The sequence below is a fragment of the Prionailurus viverrinus genome, chromosome C1 (genome assembly GCF_022837055.1).
Source record: "Prionailurus viverrinus isolate Anna chromosome C1, UM_Priviv_1.0, whole genome shotgun sequence".
NCBI lineage: Eukaryota > Metazoa > Chordata > Mammalia > Carnivora > Felidae > Prionailurus > Prionailurus viverrinus.
In genome coordinates this window covers 170,828,090-170,843,838 of record NC_062568.1, presented here as the reverse complement: position 1 = coordinate 170,843,838, position 15,749 = coordinate 170,828,090, and the positions used below count along the sequence as shown (strand labels likewise).

Here is a 15,749-nt window from a genome sequence, read left to right as displayed (position 1 = left end):
GTTTATTGTTTACAGAATGCATCTATTTCATCCTCTTATTTTCAACCTATTTGTGACTTTATACTTAAGGTACATCTCGTGCAGACAGCATATACATGGGTATTGTCCTTTTATCCAGTCTGACAATTTCTGCCATTTAATTAAAATGGCTAGCCCATTGGCATTTAATGTAATTATTGCTATGGTTGGATTTAAGTCTACCATCTTGCTATTCATTTTCTATTTGCCCTCCCATCTATTTTTTTCTTGTTCTATTTCTCCTTTCTTATCTACTTTTGACTGAATAAAAAACCCTAAAATTCCATTTAATTTTCTATTGGTTTTATATCTCTTTTTTTGGTGTGTGGCTATTCTCAAGGTCATAATAACCTCACGATAGTCAATTTACATTGAACTCCACTTGTGTGCCATTATTTTCATGTATTTTACATTCACATACATAACATTTACTACTATATGTATATAATAAATCCCACAGTACAATGTGTCTTTTTCCCCATTACGTGGTTAGTTGAATTTTTTAAAAAATTAAAAGGAAAAGGATAGTTTTTTACATCCACCCAAATATTTACAATTTCCAATGTACCTAATTTCTTCCTCAGATTTGAATTTCCATTTAGTATTACAACACTTTAACATGCAGAACTTCCTTTAGCATTTCCTGTGATGCACGGCTAGTTGTGATGAATAAAATGTTTCTATTTCGCCCTGAATTTTGAAGGATATATTAGCTAGATACAGAATTCTGAGTTGACAGGGGTTTTCTGTTGTTTCTTTTTTCAGCATTTAAGATTTAAGATTTTGTTCCATTGTCACCTGTGTTCCACTGTTTGTGATGCAAAGTCAGCTGTCACTGGTACTATTGTTCCCTTGTAGTTAATATATTTTTTCCTGCAGCTATTTAAAAAATATTTTTCTTACTTTTCAGCAGACTGCAGTATGGTCTTTTTGTAATTACCTCGCTTGGGGATTGCTGAGTTTCTTGGATTTGACACTTGGCATTTTTAAATAAGATTGGAGAAAATCCAGCTTAAAAGTAGAAAAAACTTGAATATCCATCAGCCTGGTGAGTGGATAAATAAAATGTGCTATATCCATACAATGGAATATTATTTGGCAATAAAAATAAATGAAGCACTGATATGTGCTATAACATGGATGAAACTTGAAAACATGTAAGTGAGGGGCACTTGGGTGGCTCAGTCGGTTAAGCATCCGACTTCGGCTCAGGTCATAATTTCTTATGAGTTCGAGCCCCATGTTCTGAACTGTCAGCGCAGAGCCTGGAGCCTGCTTTGGAATCTGTGACTCCCTCTCTGCCCCTCCCCCGCTCATGCTCTGTCTCTCTCAAAAAGTAAATAAACGTTAAAAAAATTTTTTTAAGAAAAAAAGGAAAACATGTAAGTGAAAGAAGCTAGTCACAAAAGACCATATGTATGATTCCATTTACATTAAATCTCTGAAAGGCAAATCTATAGAGATATAACATAAAGTAGATTATTGAGAGCCTAGGGCTGATGGGGATAGGGGGAATATAAGATGACTGCAATGGGTTGCAATGGAGAGTAATGAAATGATCTAAAATTGATTATGGAGATAGGTGTATAACTGTGAATATGCTGGAAGCCAATAAATTGTACCTTTTATTTTATTTTATCTATCTATCTATCCATCTATCTATCTATCTATCTATCTATTTAGAGAGAGGAAAAGAGAGAAAGAGCATATGGGGAAGGGGCAGAGAGAAAGGGAAAGAAATCTTAAACAGGCTCCATACCCAGCACAGTCCATGAATTTGAGCCCCGCATTGGGCTCTATACCAACAGCTCAGACCCTAGAGCCTACTTTAGATTCTGTGTCTCCCTCTCTCTCTCTGCCCCTCCCCCACTTGTACTCTCAAAAATAAAATTAAAACATAAAGAAAATGTATTATTTTTTTAATAATTTTTAAAAATTTAATGTTTATTTATTTTGAGAGAGAGAGAGAGAGAGAGATAGTGCAAGCAGGGGAGAGGCAGACAGAAAGGGAGACACAGAATCTGAAGCAGGCTCCAGGCTCTGAGCTGTCAACACAGAGCCTGCCGCAGGGCTAGAACTCACGAGCCGTAAGATCATGACCTGAGCCGAAGTCGGATGCTCAACCGACTGAGCCACGCAGGCGCCCCCCCCCCCCAAAATTAAAAAAAAAAAACAAAAACATAGGCAGTAATCTCTTGAAATCAGCTGTAGAAACACTTTTATAGATATATTCCCTTTGGCAAGAAAAACAAAAGCAAAATTAAACTATTAGGACTAAACCAAATAAAAAGCTTTTGTATAACAAAGGAAACCATCAACAAAACAAAAAGAGAACACACTCAATGGGAGAATATATTTGCAAATGATATATCCAACAAGGGGTTAATATCCAAAATATATAAAGAATTCATACAATTTAACACTAAAAAAACCCAAATAATCCAATTAAAAATAGACAGAAGACATGAACAGATATTTCTACAAAGAAGATATCCAGATGGCCAACAGACCCTCAAAAGATGCTCAACATCACTCATCATCAGGGAAATGCAAATCAAAACCACAATGAGATACCACCTCACACCTGTCAGAATGGTTGAAATCAACAACACAAGAAGCAAGAGGTGTTGGCAAGGATGTGGACAAAAAGGAACCCTTGTGCACTGTTGGTGGGAATTAAAACCAGTGCCATCATGGTGGAAAACAGTATGGAGGTTGCTCAAAAAACTAAAGATAGAATCACCATAAGATCCAGTAATTCCACTACTGGGTATTTACCCAGAGAAAATGAAAACACTAATTCAAGAAGACAAAAGCACCACTCTGTTTATTGCAGCATTATTTATTAATAGCCAGGATATGGAAGCAACTCAAGTATCCATCCATAGATGAATGGATAAAGAAGATATGGTACATATATACAATGCAATATTAGTCAGCCATAAAAAAGAATGAAATCTTGTCATCTGCAACACATGGGTGGAGCTAGAGAGTATAATGCTAAGTGAAATAAGTCAGAGAAAGACAAATACCATATGATTTTACTAATATGTGAATTAAAAAACAAACAAACAAATAAGAAAAGAAACAAACAAAAAAACCAGACTAATATACAGAGAACAAACCGGTAGTTAGTTGCCAGAGGGGAAGTGGATTAGGGGATGGGTTAAAATAGGTGAAGGGGATTAAGGGCAGTGAGTAATGTACAGAATTGTTAAATCACTCTATTTTACACCTGAAATTAATATGGCATATGATTAATATGTTAATCATACTGAAATTTTTTAAATAAATAAATAAATAGATTTTTAAATGGCATATGACTGAATTCTCATAGTTAGGTATAACGAAGTCATAAAAATGGTAGTTTTCTTTTAAATAAGGCTTTATAGCTAACAACTGTTTAACATCTATTATCTCAAGTGATTTTTTTCACAACTCTGAGGTAGTCAGTGTAGGTAGTGTTATCTCCATTTTGCAGATCAGAGAAGTGAGGCTCAAAGATACACTTTTCGTCCAAGTTAACACATATAGTTCACTCCACCAGGAATTTTGAAGTTGGTTTTTTTTTGTGTTTTTTTTTTTTTTTTTTTTTTTTTGAGAGAGAGAGAGTGTGCATGCATGCAAGTTGGGGAGGGGCAGAGAGACAGAGATAAAGAATCCCAAGCTCTGTGCTGTCAGCACAGAGGGGCTCTATCTCATGACCTGTGAGATCATGACCTGAGCTAAGATCAAGAGTTGGATGCTTAACTGACTGAGCCACCCAGGCACCCCCACCAGGGTTTTAATTGTAAATCTAGTATTCTTCTATATTATGCTGAAAGGACTAATTCTCCATCTCCCTTTTCTCTTCACTCGTTTTTTTCTAGTGCAGAACTTCCTTTCTCCTTTTTCATTGATATATTAAATATCAGAGAGCAAAAATAGAGTCAAAGGCAAGTAGAAATATAATCACTTTCTTTAACTCTGATTCCTGAGGAAATTGAGAGTTGGGAGAACTGCCTAATGGGGGCAAATTTATGGCATTGTTTTCCCCAAATAATTCTATGGTTACTTCCATTTAGACAAACCAACCCATGAGCAGAGGATAATTTTTAATATCTACTGTATAAAGTCTAATTGTATTTATTGGAAATGCATATGCATTAAAAGTCTCTGATGTGTTCTGCTTAGTTGTCAGGTCCAGTAACTACTTTTATTCCATATAGTTTTCTGTACTAAGGGTTTTGTCTAATTAAGTATGATGTCCTTAATCATTCATTATTATGGACTGATCTTTGGAAAGATCTCTATTTCTGAAAACAACTTAAGGTGAATCTTTTTATGTCTGTGTATCCTCACAGCAATCCCCACATTAATTTCTCTACTCCAAGGCAGAGTGGGACAAATAACTATTACCTGAATTTTAGGAAGTAAAAGACGAGGGATTAAGAGGCACAGGCAAAAAACAGATATTGAGTTTCGGATTCAAACCTAAAGTTTGACTTATGATAGTATGGTACAAAGAACCCCAAACTAGGAGTTAAAAGACATGAGTGTTAATCTTGATTCCACCCCTTGGTTATCTGTGTAATTCTGAATAAGTCATCTTTACCTCTGATTATCCTTTTCCTCATCTTTACAATAGATTGAAAATACATTTGTAAATATCTTGCCTCTTATTTCCCAAGCTTATGGTGAGGGTCAAATGACATAACATCTATGAAACCATAAAGCCCTATGCAAATATAAAGTAATACATGCGTGTGTGTGTGTGTGTGTGTGTGTGTGTGTGTGTCCTCAGCTACTTTCCAATATAATTTGAGTTTGATATTTGATGGTCAAATTCAAGCTACTCAACAATTATTTTAAGTAAGTCACAGTATCTGAGTAAGTCATAGTCTCTAACTTGTAGGAATTCATAGTTAAGAGAGGACACAAACATTAAAAATAAATAATCATATAATAAAGGAATAAGGTAATAGAGGTATATAGCAAATTCTTTTACAGACCAACACAAAGGTAAATTAATCTTACATGAGGGCAAAGGGACAGATGTCAGACAGGAGATAACAACTAGGCTTAAAGGAAGAGGTTGAGTTGCTAGAATTTTATCTAGATACATGGGGTTCACAATAAAACACACACAAAAAAACCACAAGATCTGTGTTATAACTGGCTCTGCCTTCAATAATTAAAACTAGTACTTGAACTCTTTAGACTTCTCTTACCACAAGTCTAAAATAAAACGTTTACCTAAGATAAATTCCTAAGTCTTTCCAGCTCTAAAATTATATGATTCTATGAGTCAAACTCTGGCCATTGTACAGATATCAAGAAAGAGAATTCAAGAAAGTAATAAAATGGTCACAACTATTAAAAAAGGACATTTCCCACTAACTACTTTTTCTTGGAATTCAAAAGCCTGAGAATGATATTTATCTCTACCTAGAATAAGCTCTAACACAGTGAAGAGAGGAAATTGGAATGATAACAAGAAGCTGAGAACCAAACAATGCATGTGGATAGCAGGAAGTTAAGCATTCAGTTTAGCAAAGATGTTGCTTAGACCACTAAGGACATAGGCAGTAGATGAGAAGTTACAATGTTTTTATTCCTAAAAACTAAAAAAAAACTTGGAATAAAATCATAACCAGATATTAAAATGTACTCTTTCATAAAATGAGGTAGTTGTTTGTTTGAAGTTTTGCCTTGTTAAACAGCTTCATAAAAAACTATTTGTATAAAAGGTCTGTTTAAGAATTATAAATAAAGGATCAGAAACCTAAATATACACAACTGAATTGGTTTCAGGAATGGTACCAAAGGTGAACATTGTCAAGTAATATACTTCACCAAACATTTATTAAACTATGTTTAAAAGTTCTGGTTGTTGCAAAGCATAGTCCCAGTACTCAAGGGGTTCACTGACCTACTATCAGACTTTAAGGAAGAAAAAATAGTAACTCTTACCCATCAATCATATTTTCAGGAGGGTGTTTTTCATCACTTGATGTAGCTAAAATCACTTCCGCCCCCTCAGAGCTCAAACACAGGTCAATTTTTTTCATCTTAAAGTGTTTAATCTGCAAATGAAACAATAATAAAAATAGTAAATTCTTGATTCTCTGAACTTGATCTGAGAAAAGGAAGACAGAGAAAGCCTGTTGCCTAGCACACAGCTTAACAACAAAGCTATTCAACAAGTGAAAGGGACTCTAACGTTTATTTACATAAGTAAACTTCTAACCTCTCCCAGCAGTAATCTGTAAGAAAATGATTATTTCTACTACTCTAACTCCACAAAACAAGACTGACTACTCTGACATCATTTCTCTGATTCTAAAATTAAAAGTCCTCAATAATGATATAGAACCAATTAACAAGCTAAAGTGGCATGAATTAATGGGTAAATTTTTAAATACCTTATTCTCAAATTAGTTAACATACAGTGTGGTCTTGGCTTCAGGAGTAGAATCCAGTGATTCATACTTATATGTAACACCCAATCTCATCCCAACAAGTGCCCTCCTTAATGCCCATCACCCATTTTCCCCATCCCCATCAACCCTCAGTTTGTTCTCTGTATTAAGGGTTTCTTCTGGTTTGCCTCCCTTTCGTTTTTATCTTATTTTTCCTACCCTTCCCTTATGATCATCTGTCAAGTTTCTCAAATTCCACATGAGTGAAATCATGTGATACCTGGCTTTCTTCAACTGACTTATTTTACTCAGCATAATACCCTCCAGTTCTATCCATGTTGTTGCAAATGCCAAGATTTCATTCTTTTTCACTGAATTACTGAGTAAATTTAAAAAATTATTTATATTGTTATATTTCTGAAATTTATTTTTTTAATTTTTTACGTTTATTTATTTATTTTGAGATAGAGACAGAGAGAGTGAGTGGGGGAGGGGCAGAGAGAGAGAGAGAGAGAGAGAGAGAGAGAGACAGAGAGAGAATCCCAAGCAGGCTCCGCACTGTCAGTGCAGAGCCTGACATGAGGCTCAAACCCATGAACCATGATATCATGACCTGAGCTGAAACCAAGACACTTAACCAGCTGAGCCACCCAGCTGGTGCCCCATATTTCTGAAATTAAAAAAAATCTGGAACATGGGGCGCCTGGGTGTCTCAGTCAGTTAAGCATCCGACTTTGGCTCAGGACATGAGTGTGCGGTTTGTGAGTTCCAGCCTCACATCAGGCTCTGTGCTGACAGCTCAGAGCCTCGAGCCTGCTTCAGATTCTGTGTCTCCCCCTCTTTTGGACCCCCCCATGTTCACACTCTGTCTCTCAATAATAAATAAAAATGTTAAAAACATTTTTTTAAAAAAATCTGGAACATAAAAGCAGATGTTTTTGTGACTGTTTACCCATACATTTATCAACTGAAAATAGCAAACTACATTATTCACAACTTAAAAGGTATCTTACCATCATTATTTTTTTGATGCAGAATATAAAATAAGAGAGAAGACAAGCTTTTGCTTATTTTTAAATTCTACATCAGTCACTTGGGTCATGGGTTTCAAGACATTTCTATTGTATGGTAATATTTTAAGTTTAATAGAAGTATCCTGAAAAGATATCATTGAGCTCTACTATGGATCCTGGTAGATAAGACAGAAGACGAGAAAAGATTCTATCAGATCTCACTCACCTTTCTCCTTGATCTGGTCGTGACAGGGCACAAACCAATATGTAGATGCAAAGTGACTATGAAGCTGAATCTATAAAGAATTAAAAGACAAAAAGTGTTTGGAAAAAGGAGAAAAGCTACCAATACCCTTCATACTCCGGCCTCAGTCTGATTTTTTTAAAAAGTGAAACTGTTTCAAATAAACAATCAACAAATTACAGAGAATATCACATATGTTAAATAACTATGTACCCACTGCCCAGATTTAATAAATATTAACATTTTTGCCCATTTCTTTCCTTGCCCAAAGGTAACAGCTATTCTCAAGTTGATAAATACACCTCCTTACTATGTTTTTATACTTTTACCATATATGTATCCATAAATGACATGCACTGTTCTTTTAAAACTTAAATGCTTTCTCTCTCTCTCTCTCTCTCTCTCTCTCTATATATATATATATATATATATCCTTATGCTATCCGCTTTTTTCATTCAAGTTTTTAATCGTGTTGATATATATATAAATCTACTTTATTCACTTCAACTGCTGTCAGGTCTTTCTCTATTTCTCTAATGATGAATATTTGGGTAAGTTTCCAATTTTTTGCTATTATTATAAACAAATTTGAAATGAGTATCTTTGTGTATGTATCCTTAGCACATGTGGGAGAAAGTCTTTATGATAAAAGTCTCTTTACAGAAGTAAAATGGCAGAAACTTAGAATCAGCATATCTTCAAGTCAATAATTGATCAACTAGATGTCTAAATTTTAACAATTTACACTACCATCAACAATGTATGAGAGTTTCTGCTTCCTCATATTCTCACCAATTTGGTATTGTTAGATATTTTGGCTTTACCCAATCTCATCGGTGTGAAATGATATTTCAATAAGGTTATAATGCATATTTGTATAATTATTAGTGAGGTTGAATACTGTTTCATATGATCATGAGCCATTCAGACCTCCTTCCATTATTTGCTCTTCCTTATCCTTTGTTCATTTTTCTATTGTGTTGCTTTTAAAAACTTTTGTCGTCCTTTGCTCTTTGATTTATGGGGATTTTAAAAATAAAATACTCTGGATACAAATCCTTTGTTATATTTGTTGCAAATATCTTCCACTCTGCAGCTTGATTTTTCTTTTTAACTTTGTGTGTGTGTGTGTGTGTGTGTGTGTGTGTGTGTGTGTAAGAGTTTTCCCACCCCCACTTTTTATTGCTTAACTATAACATATAAACAGAAGAGAACACAAATCAGAAGTATGTAGAGCAATAAATTTTCAAAGTTAACACACCCAGGTAACCAACACCCAGGTAAAGAAGTAGAATATTATCAGCACTTCAGAAGCCCTCTGCATGCCCCCTCCCAATCACTACCCTTCCCACCTTTCCAAGGTTAAGTATGGTCCTTATTTCTTATATTAATTTTGACTGAGATTCATATACATAGACTCATACAGTTTGTACTTATTTGTATCCGGCTTCTTTCATCATTGTTTTTGACACTTACCCATATCACTGTGTCATAGACTTGAAGTGCAACTAAGTAAAGATGCAATCCAGCCCCAACCCAGCTCAACCTCTAATAAAATCAAAGAAATCGTCCCCCAAGTGGAGCTTCACAGGAAGTTGGGTATGAACTGAAAAGCAAAGAAAGATTTCTGTGACCTTGGGTACTTAGATCCCAAAGCCCTCATGGAGGGGACTGATCTGAATTTAGAGGCAAACTGAATATCTGAAATTAGAGGTAAACTGAACTATTTATTTTTATTTTTTTTAAGTTTATTTCTTTATTTTGAGAGAGACAGAGGCAGTGTAAGCAAGGGAGCAGAGACAGGGAGGGAGGGAGGGAGAGAGAGAGAGACAGAGAGAGAGAATCCCAAGCAGGCTCCACACTGTCAGCACAGAGCCCGATGTGGGGCCTGAACTCATGAAATTGCGAGATCATGACCTGAGCCGAAACCGAGAGTCAGACGTTTAACCAACTGAGCTGCCGAGGCACCCCTGTAAACTGAAACTATTTAAATAAAACTACAACTCAGTCCAATCCTGAGGTGGACTAAAGTGATCTGCCCCTTATCCTGGCTGCTGGGCAAAGAAAATTGTCTCTCTGGGAAAAAGCATTATCTACTTCAGGATATATTGTTCTTTTAAACACAACATCCAATATACAAAATCACTTCAGCGGATCTATAGATGACCCAAGTGCTGGAATTACCTAAGATAGCTATTATAAATCTGTTAGATAATTTAGTGAAAAGATGGACAAGGGAATTTTAGCAGAGAAATGGAAACTAAAGAAAAACAAAATGAAAATTCCAGAACTGAAAAGCATAGTATCTCAAATAAAGAATTCATTAGATAGGCTTAGCAACAGATTGGATCCAACATAATAATGGGTCAGTGAACTTAAAGATAGGTCAACAGAAATGATCCAAAATGAAATACAGAGAAAAAATGAAATACAACAGAGCATCAGATACTTGTGAGACATTATCAAACTATTCTGAAATACATGCAATTGGAGTCCCAGAAGGAGAGGAAAAACAATACTATAGAAGAAAAATCTGAGGAGATGTGGCTGAAAATTTTCCAAAATCTATGAAAGGCATAAACCGAAGATCCAAGAAGCTCTTGAATCCTAAGTTGGATAAACACAACAAAGAAAACCCCACGTAGAGGCATCTTTATTGCTGAAAATTAAAGAAAAGATAAAAAATTAATAGCAGCTAAAGCAAAAAACAACAACAACAACATTACATTTGGGAGAACAAGAATAAAAACTGACTTCTCATCAGAAACAATAGAGACCAAATGACAATGAAATGACATCTTTAAAGTGCTAACAGACAAAATATAGAATTCTATATCCACCAAAAACATCCTTCAAAAGTGAAGGCAAAATAAAGGCATTTTTAGGCAAACAAAAGCTGAAAGAATTTGTTACCAGTAGACCCACACTACAAAAAATATTAAAGGAAGTGCTGTGGGCCAAAGGGAAAGGATTTCAGGTTGAATCCTGGATGAGCGGGAAGGAAGAGCATTGGAAATAGTACATATATTACTAACTTAAAGACTATTTAAAATTTTTCTTTACCGGGCTAGTATCCAAAATCTATAAAGAACTCCCCAAACTCCACACCCGAAAAACAAATAATCCAGTGAAGAAATGGGCAGAAAACATGAATAGACACTTCTCTAAAGAAGACATCCAGATGGCCAACAGGCACATGGAAAGATGCTCAACATCACTCCTCATCCGGGAAAAACAAATCAAAACCACAATGAGATATCACCTCACGCCAGTCAGAGTGGCTAAAATGAACAAATCAGACTACAGATGCTGGCGAGGATGTGGAGAAATGGGAACCCTCTTGCACTGTTGGTGGGAATGCAAACTGGTGCAGCTGCTCTGGAAAACAGTGTGGAGGTTCCTCAAAAAATTAAAAATAGACCTACCCTATGACCCAGCAATAGCACTGCTAGGAATTTACCCAAGGGATACAGGAATGCTGATGCATAGGGGCACTTGTACCCCAATGTTTTTGCAGCACTTTCAACAATAGCCAAATTATGGAAAGAGCCTAAATGTCCATCAACTGATGAATGGATAAAGAAATTGTGGTTTATATACACAATGGAATACTACATGGCAAGAACCAAGAGTGAAATATGGCCTTTTGTAGCAACGTGGATGGAACTGGAGAGTGTTATGCTAAGTGAAATATGTCAGCAATCTATATAAGACAGAGCTTATTTGATCCTGTAAGCCTGCTAAAATCTCTCTAGGCACATTTTTTGTTTTTACTATTTCAAATTCAATTGTTCGCTTCAGGTTTTCCACACTGCCTTGAATCAATTCTGAAATTTCAATTTTGAAAAATACTATTTCTTGTTTTTATATTTATTGGCATAAAGTTCATTTTTATTGTAATTTAAAAATCTAGTATTATAGAGTTGAAAGCCATGGTGAGATTGGTCAAGAAAAAAGGGATATGTTCTGACATTTTCTACTTGTGCCTCTTTTTTTGGCTTTTTCTTGCATTTAATACTATCGATACCAGAGAACTAGTGTTAGATGCTGTTAGTACTTAGTTTGAAGAAAGATGATAAATTCCTAGAAATACAGATCAATGAATTTGGGTGTTAATTTTCAACAAAATTCTAAAATTAACAAATTTCAGTATTAAAACAATAACCTTGAAAACATAAATAAGAGAGTAGTACAATAGGAAGGAGCAATAACATTAGTTCACAAAGATTATAACAAACATTTCTTGTTTTTTTGATAGAGTCACTACCAATTAGGGACATGTTCTGAACATTTCAACAAAACTTCAGACAAAGCCTCTCAAGATACACATGGACCAGATGGAGAAATGTCGGCTGGGTGACAGGCAGTACTTTAGGTAGATATTTATAACTCTTTGAGTGGCTATGCTCAAAGAATGATGATTAATGGAACAGAATGAACTATGAAAGACCTCTGTCTTTATGCCATTCAACATTTTTATTAATGAAAGATGGAAAAAGTATGCTTATCAATTTTGCAGATGACACAAAGCTGGAATGTCAGGTAATATGCTGGATGACAGAATTAGCACACAAAAAGATCTGAGCAAGGCAGAAAGATGGGGTATGATGAATAATATATTTAATAAGGATAACAATAAACGCCCATACTCAGACTTAAAAAATCAATCACACAAGGATTGGGTCTAGATTGGGGTTGGCAAACTACTGCCTCTGAGCCAAATCTAGCCTGCCATCTGCTTCTGTATGGCCTATCAGCTGAGAATGTTTTTTATTTTAAGTTACTTTTTAAAATTAAAATAGTATCTTGTGATACATGAAAATTATATGAAACCCATACTTCAGTATCCATGAATAGTTTTATTTGAACATGGTCATAGTGTACACTGTCACGTACACTGCCATGTATACACTGTCCGTGGCTACTTTTGTGTTACAGTGACTGTCATAGAGATCAAAAGGCTCATAAAAGTGAAAATAATTATTATCTAGCCCTTTACAGAAGAAGTTTGCTGACCACTGATCTAGATATGTAAAATGTATAGGTTTGGTTCACTACAAAGTCACAGTATAGGGCAAGAGTGTACATATCCACCCCCCAAAGGTAGAGGAATACTATCTTAGGAGATAGTAGTAGAGATAAGGCGGAACTATATCCATCAAAATTTGTGAATACTAACTAAGGACCAGGCATTGTGCTTGCTAGTAATGCAAAGATGACTACAACCTAAGACAAAGATGGTGACTAAGACTTGGTTCTTGCCTTCAAGCTCAGAGTCAAGGAAGATGGACAAACAGGCAACAAATATTATACTATGTTATGTGTAATAATGTGATCTACATCCAGAATCGTGTTCAGTTCTGGGTAGTATATTTTAAGTAGGACATTGTCAGACTTCATCTTGTCAGAGGAAAACAAAAAGTTCATGATGATCTATGAATTATCACATGGAGAAAGTTGAAAGAATTAGGAGCTGAAATGTTTCAAAAGAGAAAAATGCGATTAATATCACAAGCGTTCAAAAACAAAAAAAGGATTAGAATTTTTCTTTTACAACTCCAAGAGGGAGAACTGGACTCAACAAATACAAATTTTAAACAGGAAGAAAGACATCACAGATAAAAGAACTTACTGGCAAAGTAAAGGTTTTAAGTCTTTTCCATCCTTGAAAGTGTCCCAGACAAGTAGATAATTTATGGAGGAAACTAAAAAAAGGATTCCTGCATTGGTGGTTCTTTTAGACTGATCACGTTCTGGGAAAGACAAACTGAGAACAGATAATGAAGGATCTTAAAAGCCAGGTTAAAGTCAATGGGCTCTATCCTATGGTTCTCAATAGGACTGGGGGTAATTTTGTCCCCCAGGAACATATGACAATTTTTTTCCTTTTTTTTTTTTTTTTTTTTTTTTTTTTTTTTTTTTTTTTAGAGAGAACACACTCATGCCAGAGCAGGGGAGGGTCAGAGAATCTTAGGTAGGCTTCACACCCAGTGCAGAGCCCTGTGGGGCTTGATGTCATGACGTGAGATCACGACCTGAGCTGAAATCAAAAGTCAAGTTGCCTTAACCGACTGAGCCACCCAGGTGCCCCAACAATTTTTAAAGAGTTTTGCTGTCATAACTTGGTGTGTGTGCATGTGTGTGTGTGTGTGTGCGCGCGCTACTATGGGCACCTAGTGGGCATTTTGTGATGCTTCTAAATATCCCACCGTGCACAGAAAAGTCCCCCACAACAAATAATTATCTAGCCCAAAATGTGAATAGTAAAGAAGTGGAAAAACCTTATGGTAATATATTTGGGGGTGGAAATGTGGGGGTTGGAGACTTAAGGAGAGAATATGCTTTAAAAAAGTTACGCTTTAGGGAAAAGTATCTAGCATTGATGTGTAGTATATGAATACGGAAAGGATATACGCTAAACGTTCAGTTTTCTTGGCTCACATTATCATCTAAGTTGTCTGAGGGAAGCCAACATGTACTTTAACATAAAACTCATTTCATACCTCCTTATGTCCGTCAATATCCTTCCTATTTCCTGTGTTGGATGTAATTATTTAATGGCAGAAGTTGAGTTCTCTTTAAAGTTCCTTTGTTGTGGTTAATAAGAAAGAGGCAAACTAGCCCCAAAGAAACCCACCAGACAACTCCATAGATATGTTGCTTCCACAATTACAAGATGCAGGTTTGCGATGTAGTCTAAACCCCACCCTGGGATACCTTACTCTAAATCAGGTATTCCCTTAGGGCCTCAGTTTACTAAAGGGGGTGCACTCTGAGGTACCATCCTCTGCACCTTTTAAGGTCCCTGACCCTGGACTTCCCTGATGTCTTATCCTGTACTCTAAACCCAGGGCGACTTAGCCACCCTTTAATCTCCAGTTCACATGACATTTCTGGTCCCTTTCTGAAAACCTAGAGGAGTCAATTTCGCAGTATCCCTGACTTGGTACTCCCAGGGGCCAACGCCTTCGGCTTGGTATCCCTAGAAAGGCAAACCAGCTCTGACACTACCTCCTCGCTTCCATCCCAAACCCTTCTCAGTTCAAGGCCATTTCAGGACCTCCGAGGGTCCTAAACACTCAGACTTGATCGCCCCACTCCAAATTGTATAAAATGTATTAAATGAACCCACATCGTGATTCATAATATATGGCTTATGTACCAGTTGAGAGGTTATTTTGGTAGACTTATTAATTTCGATTTGCAATTGTTTTTCCCTTTTGAGAGTGAAAACATCATTTCAGGGCTCAAAAAAGTTCGTGGAATGCCACTGGTGTCTGCGTCAGACTTCCCCCATCCATGTCCCCACTCGGGCCGCCTCTCAGCGCCCTCCCGCCACGCCCTCCCGCCACCTCCTCGCCACGCGTCTCCTCGCAATCCTCCCCACTCTCGCTCGCCTCTCCACCAGCTCCCCGCTCTTTCCGCCTCCGTCCAGCCAGGATCCCACCCACCCAGGTGCCGGCCCAACCATCCCCACCGCCCCGCCGCCCCGCTCGCCTGCGCTCCCGTTAGCTCCAGGCGGGCGGACAGTCCAGGCTCCGGAACCTCCTTTCCGTCCCGCCCCGCCCCGCCGCGCCGCAGCGCGCCCCGGCCCCTAGCCCCGCCCCCTACTCCAAGCCTCCAAAGAGTTCCCGGGAGCGCGCACTTCTCTACTCGAGCTCTTCGCTCCATCCCACCCACAGGCCCCGCCCCGCGAAATCCGTCCCGGTTCTCAGCCGCGCTCTCGGGGCGCGCTCCCAACTCGACTCCGGGTTCTTTGCCCCACCTCTCCTGCAGGCCCCGCCTCCGAGTTCTCCTTAACTTCGCGGCTAAGCTACGCAGCCCCACCCTAGGGCCTTTCCTCAAAGCAGCGGCCGAGCCCGCGCCACCTACCCTCCCCCATCTCATATTAATCCTAGGGGCTTTGTAGGACCCAGGGGACCCGCCCTTACGCGAACACGCATGCGCAATCTCCACCTTTCCCGGATCCGAGCCCTCCGCCCTCAGGTCTCCAGCCCGGGGCCCGGCCCCGCCTCCAGCCCGGCTCCGCCCCTCATGCCGGGTTCCGCGCACGCGCGTCTTCCCAGCCCAGC

At 37.7% G+C, this 15,749-nt stretch overlaps 1 protein-coding gene across 6 annotated transcripts in view; it reads right to left on the bottom strand.

Moving 5' to 3' along the window:
- IFT25 (intraflagellar transport 25) overlaps positions 1 to 15,696 on the bottom strand; it is a 29,625-nt gene extending 13,929 nt beyond the window's left edge. Inside the window, exons 1-4 of one of the 6 annotated variants that reach the window (XM_047870562.1) lie at positions 13,310 to 13,438; positions 9,154 to 9,283; positions 7,659 to 7,728; positions 5,971 to 6,083 (exon numbers count right to left, since the gene is read on the bottom strand). In XM_047870562.1, the coding sequence (XP_047726518.1) occupies positions 5,971 to 6,068 (98 nt within the window). In that variant the 5' untranslated portion in view covers positions 6,069 to 6,083; positions 7,659 to 7,728; positions 9,154 to 9,283; positions 13,310 to 13,438. Of the gene's footprint in view, positions 1 to 5,970; positions 6,084 to 7,658; positions 7,729 to 9,153; positions 9,284 to 13,309; positions 13,445 to 15,174; positions 15,241 to 15,442; positions 15,487 to 15,608 lie in introns of those variants that run through there. The other 5 variants (XM_047870564.1, XM_047870563.1, XM_047870566.1 and 2 more) reach the window with 5 other exon arrangements.
- Between the last annotated feature and the right edge of the window lie 53 nt (positions 15,697 to 15,749).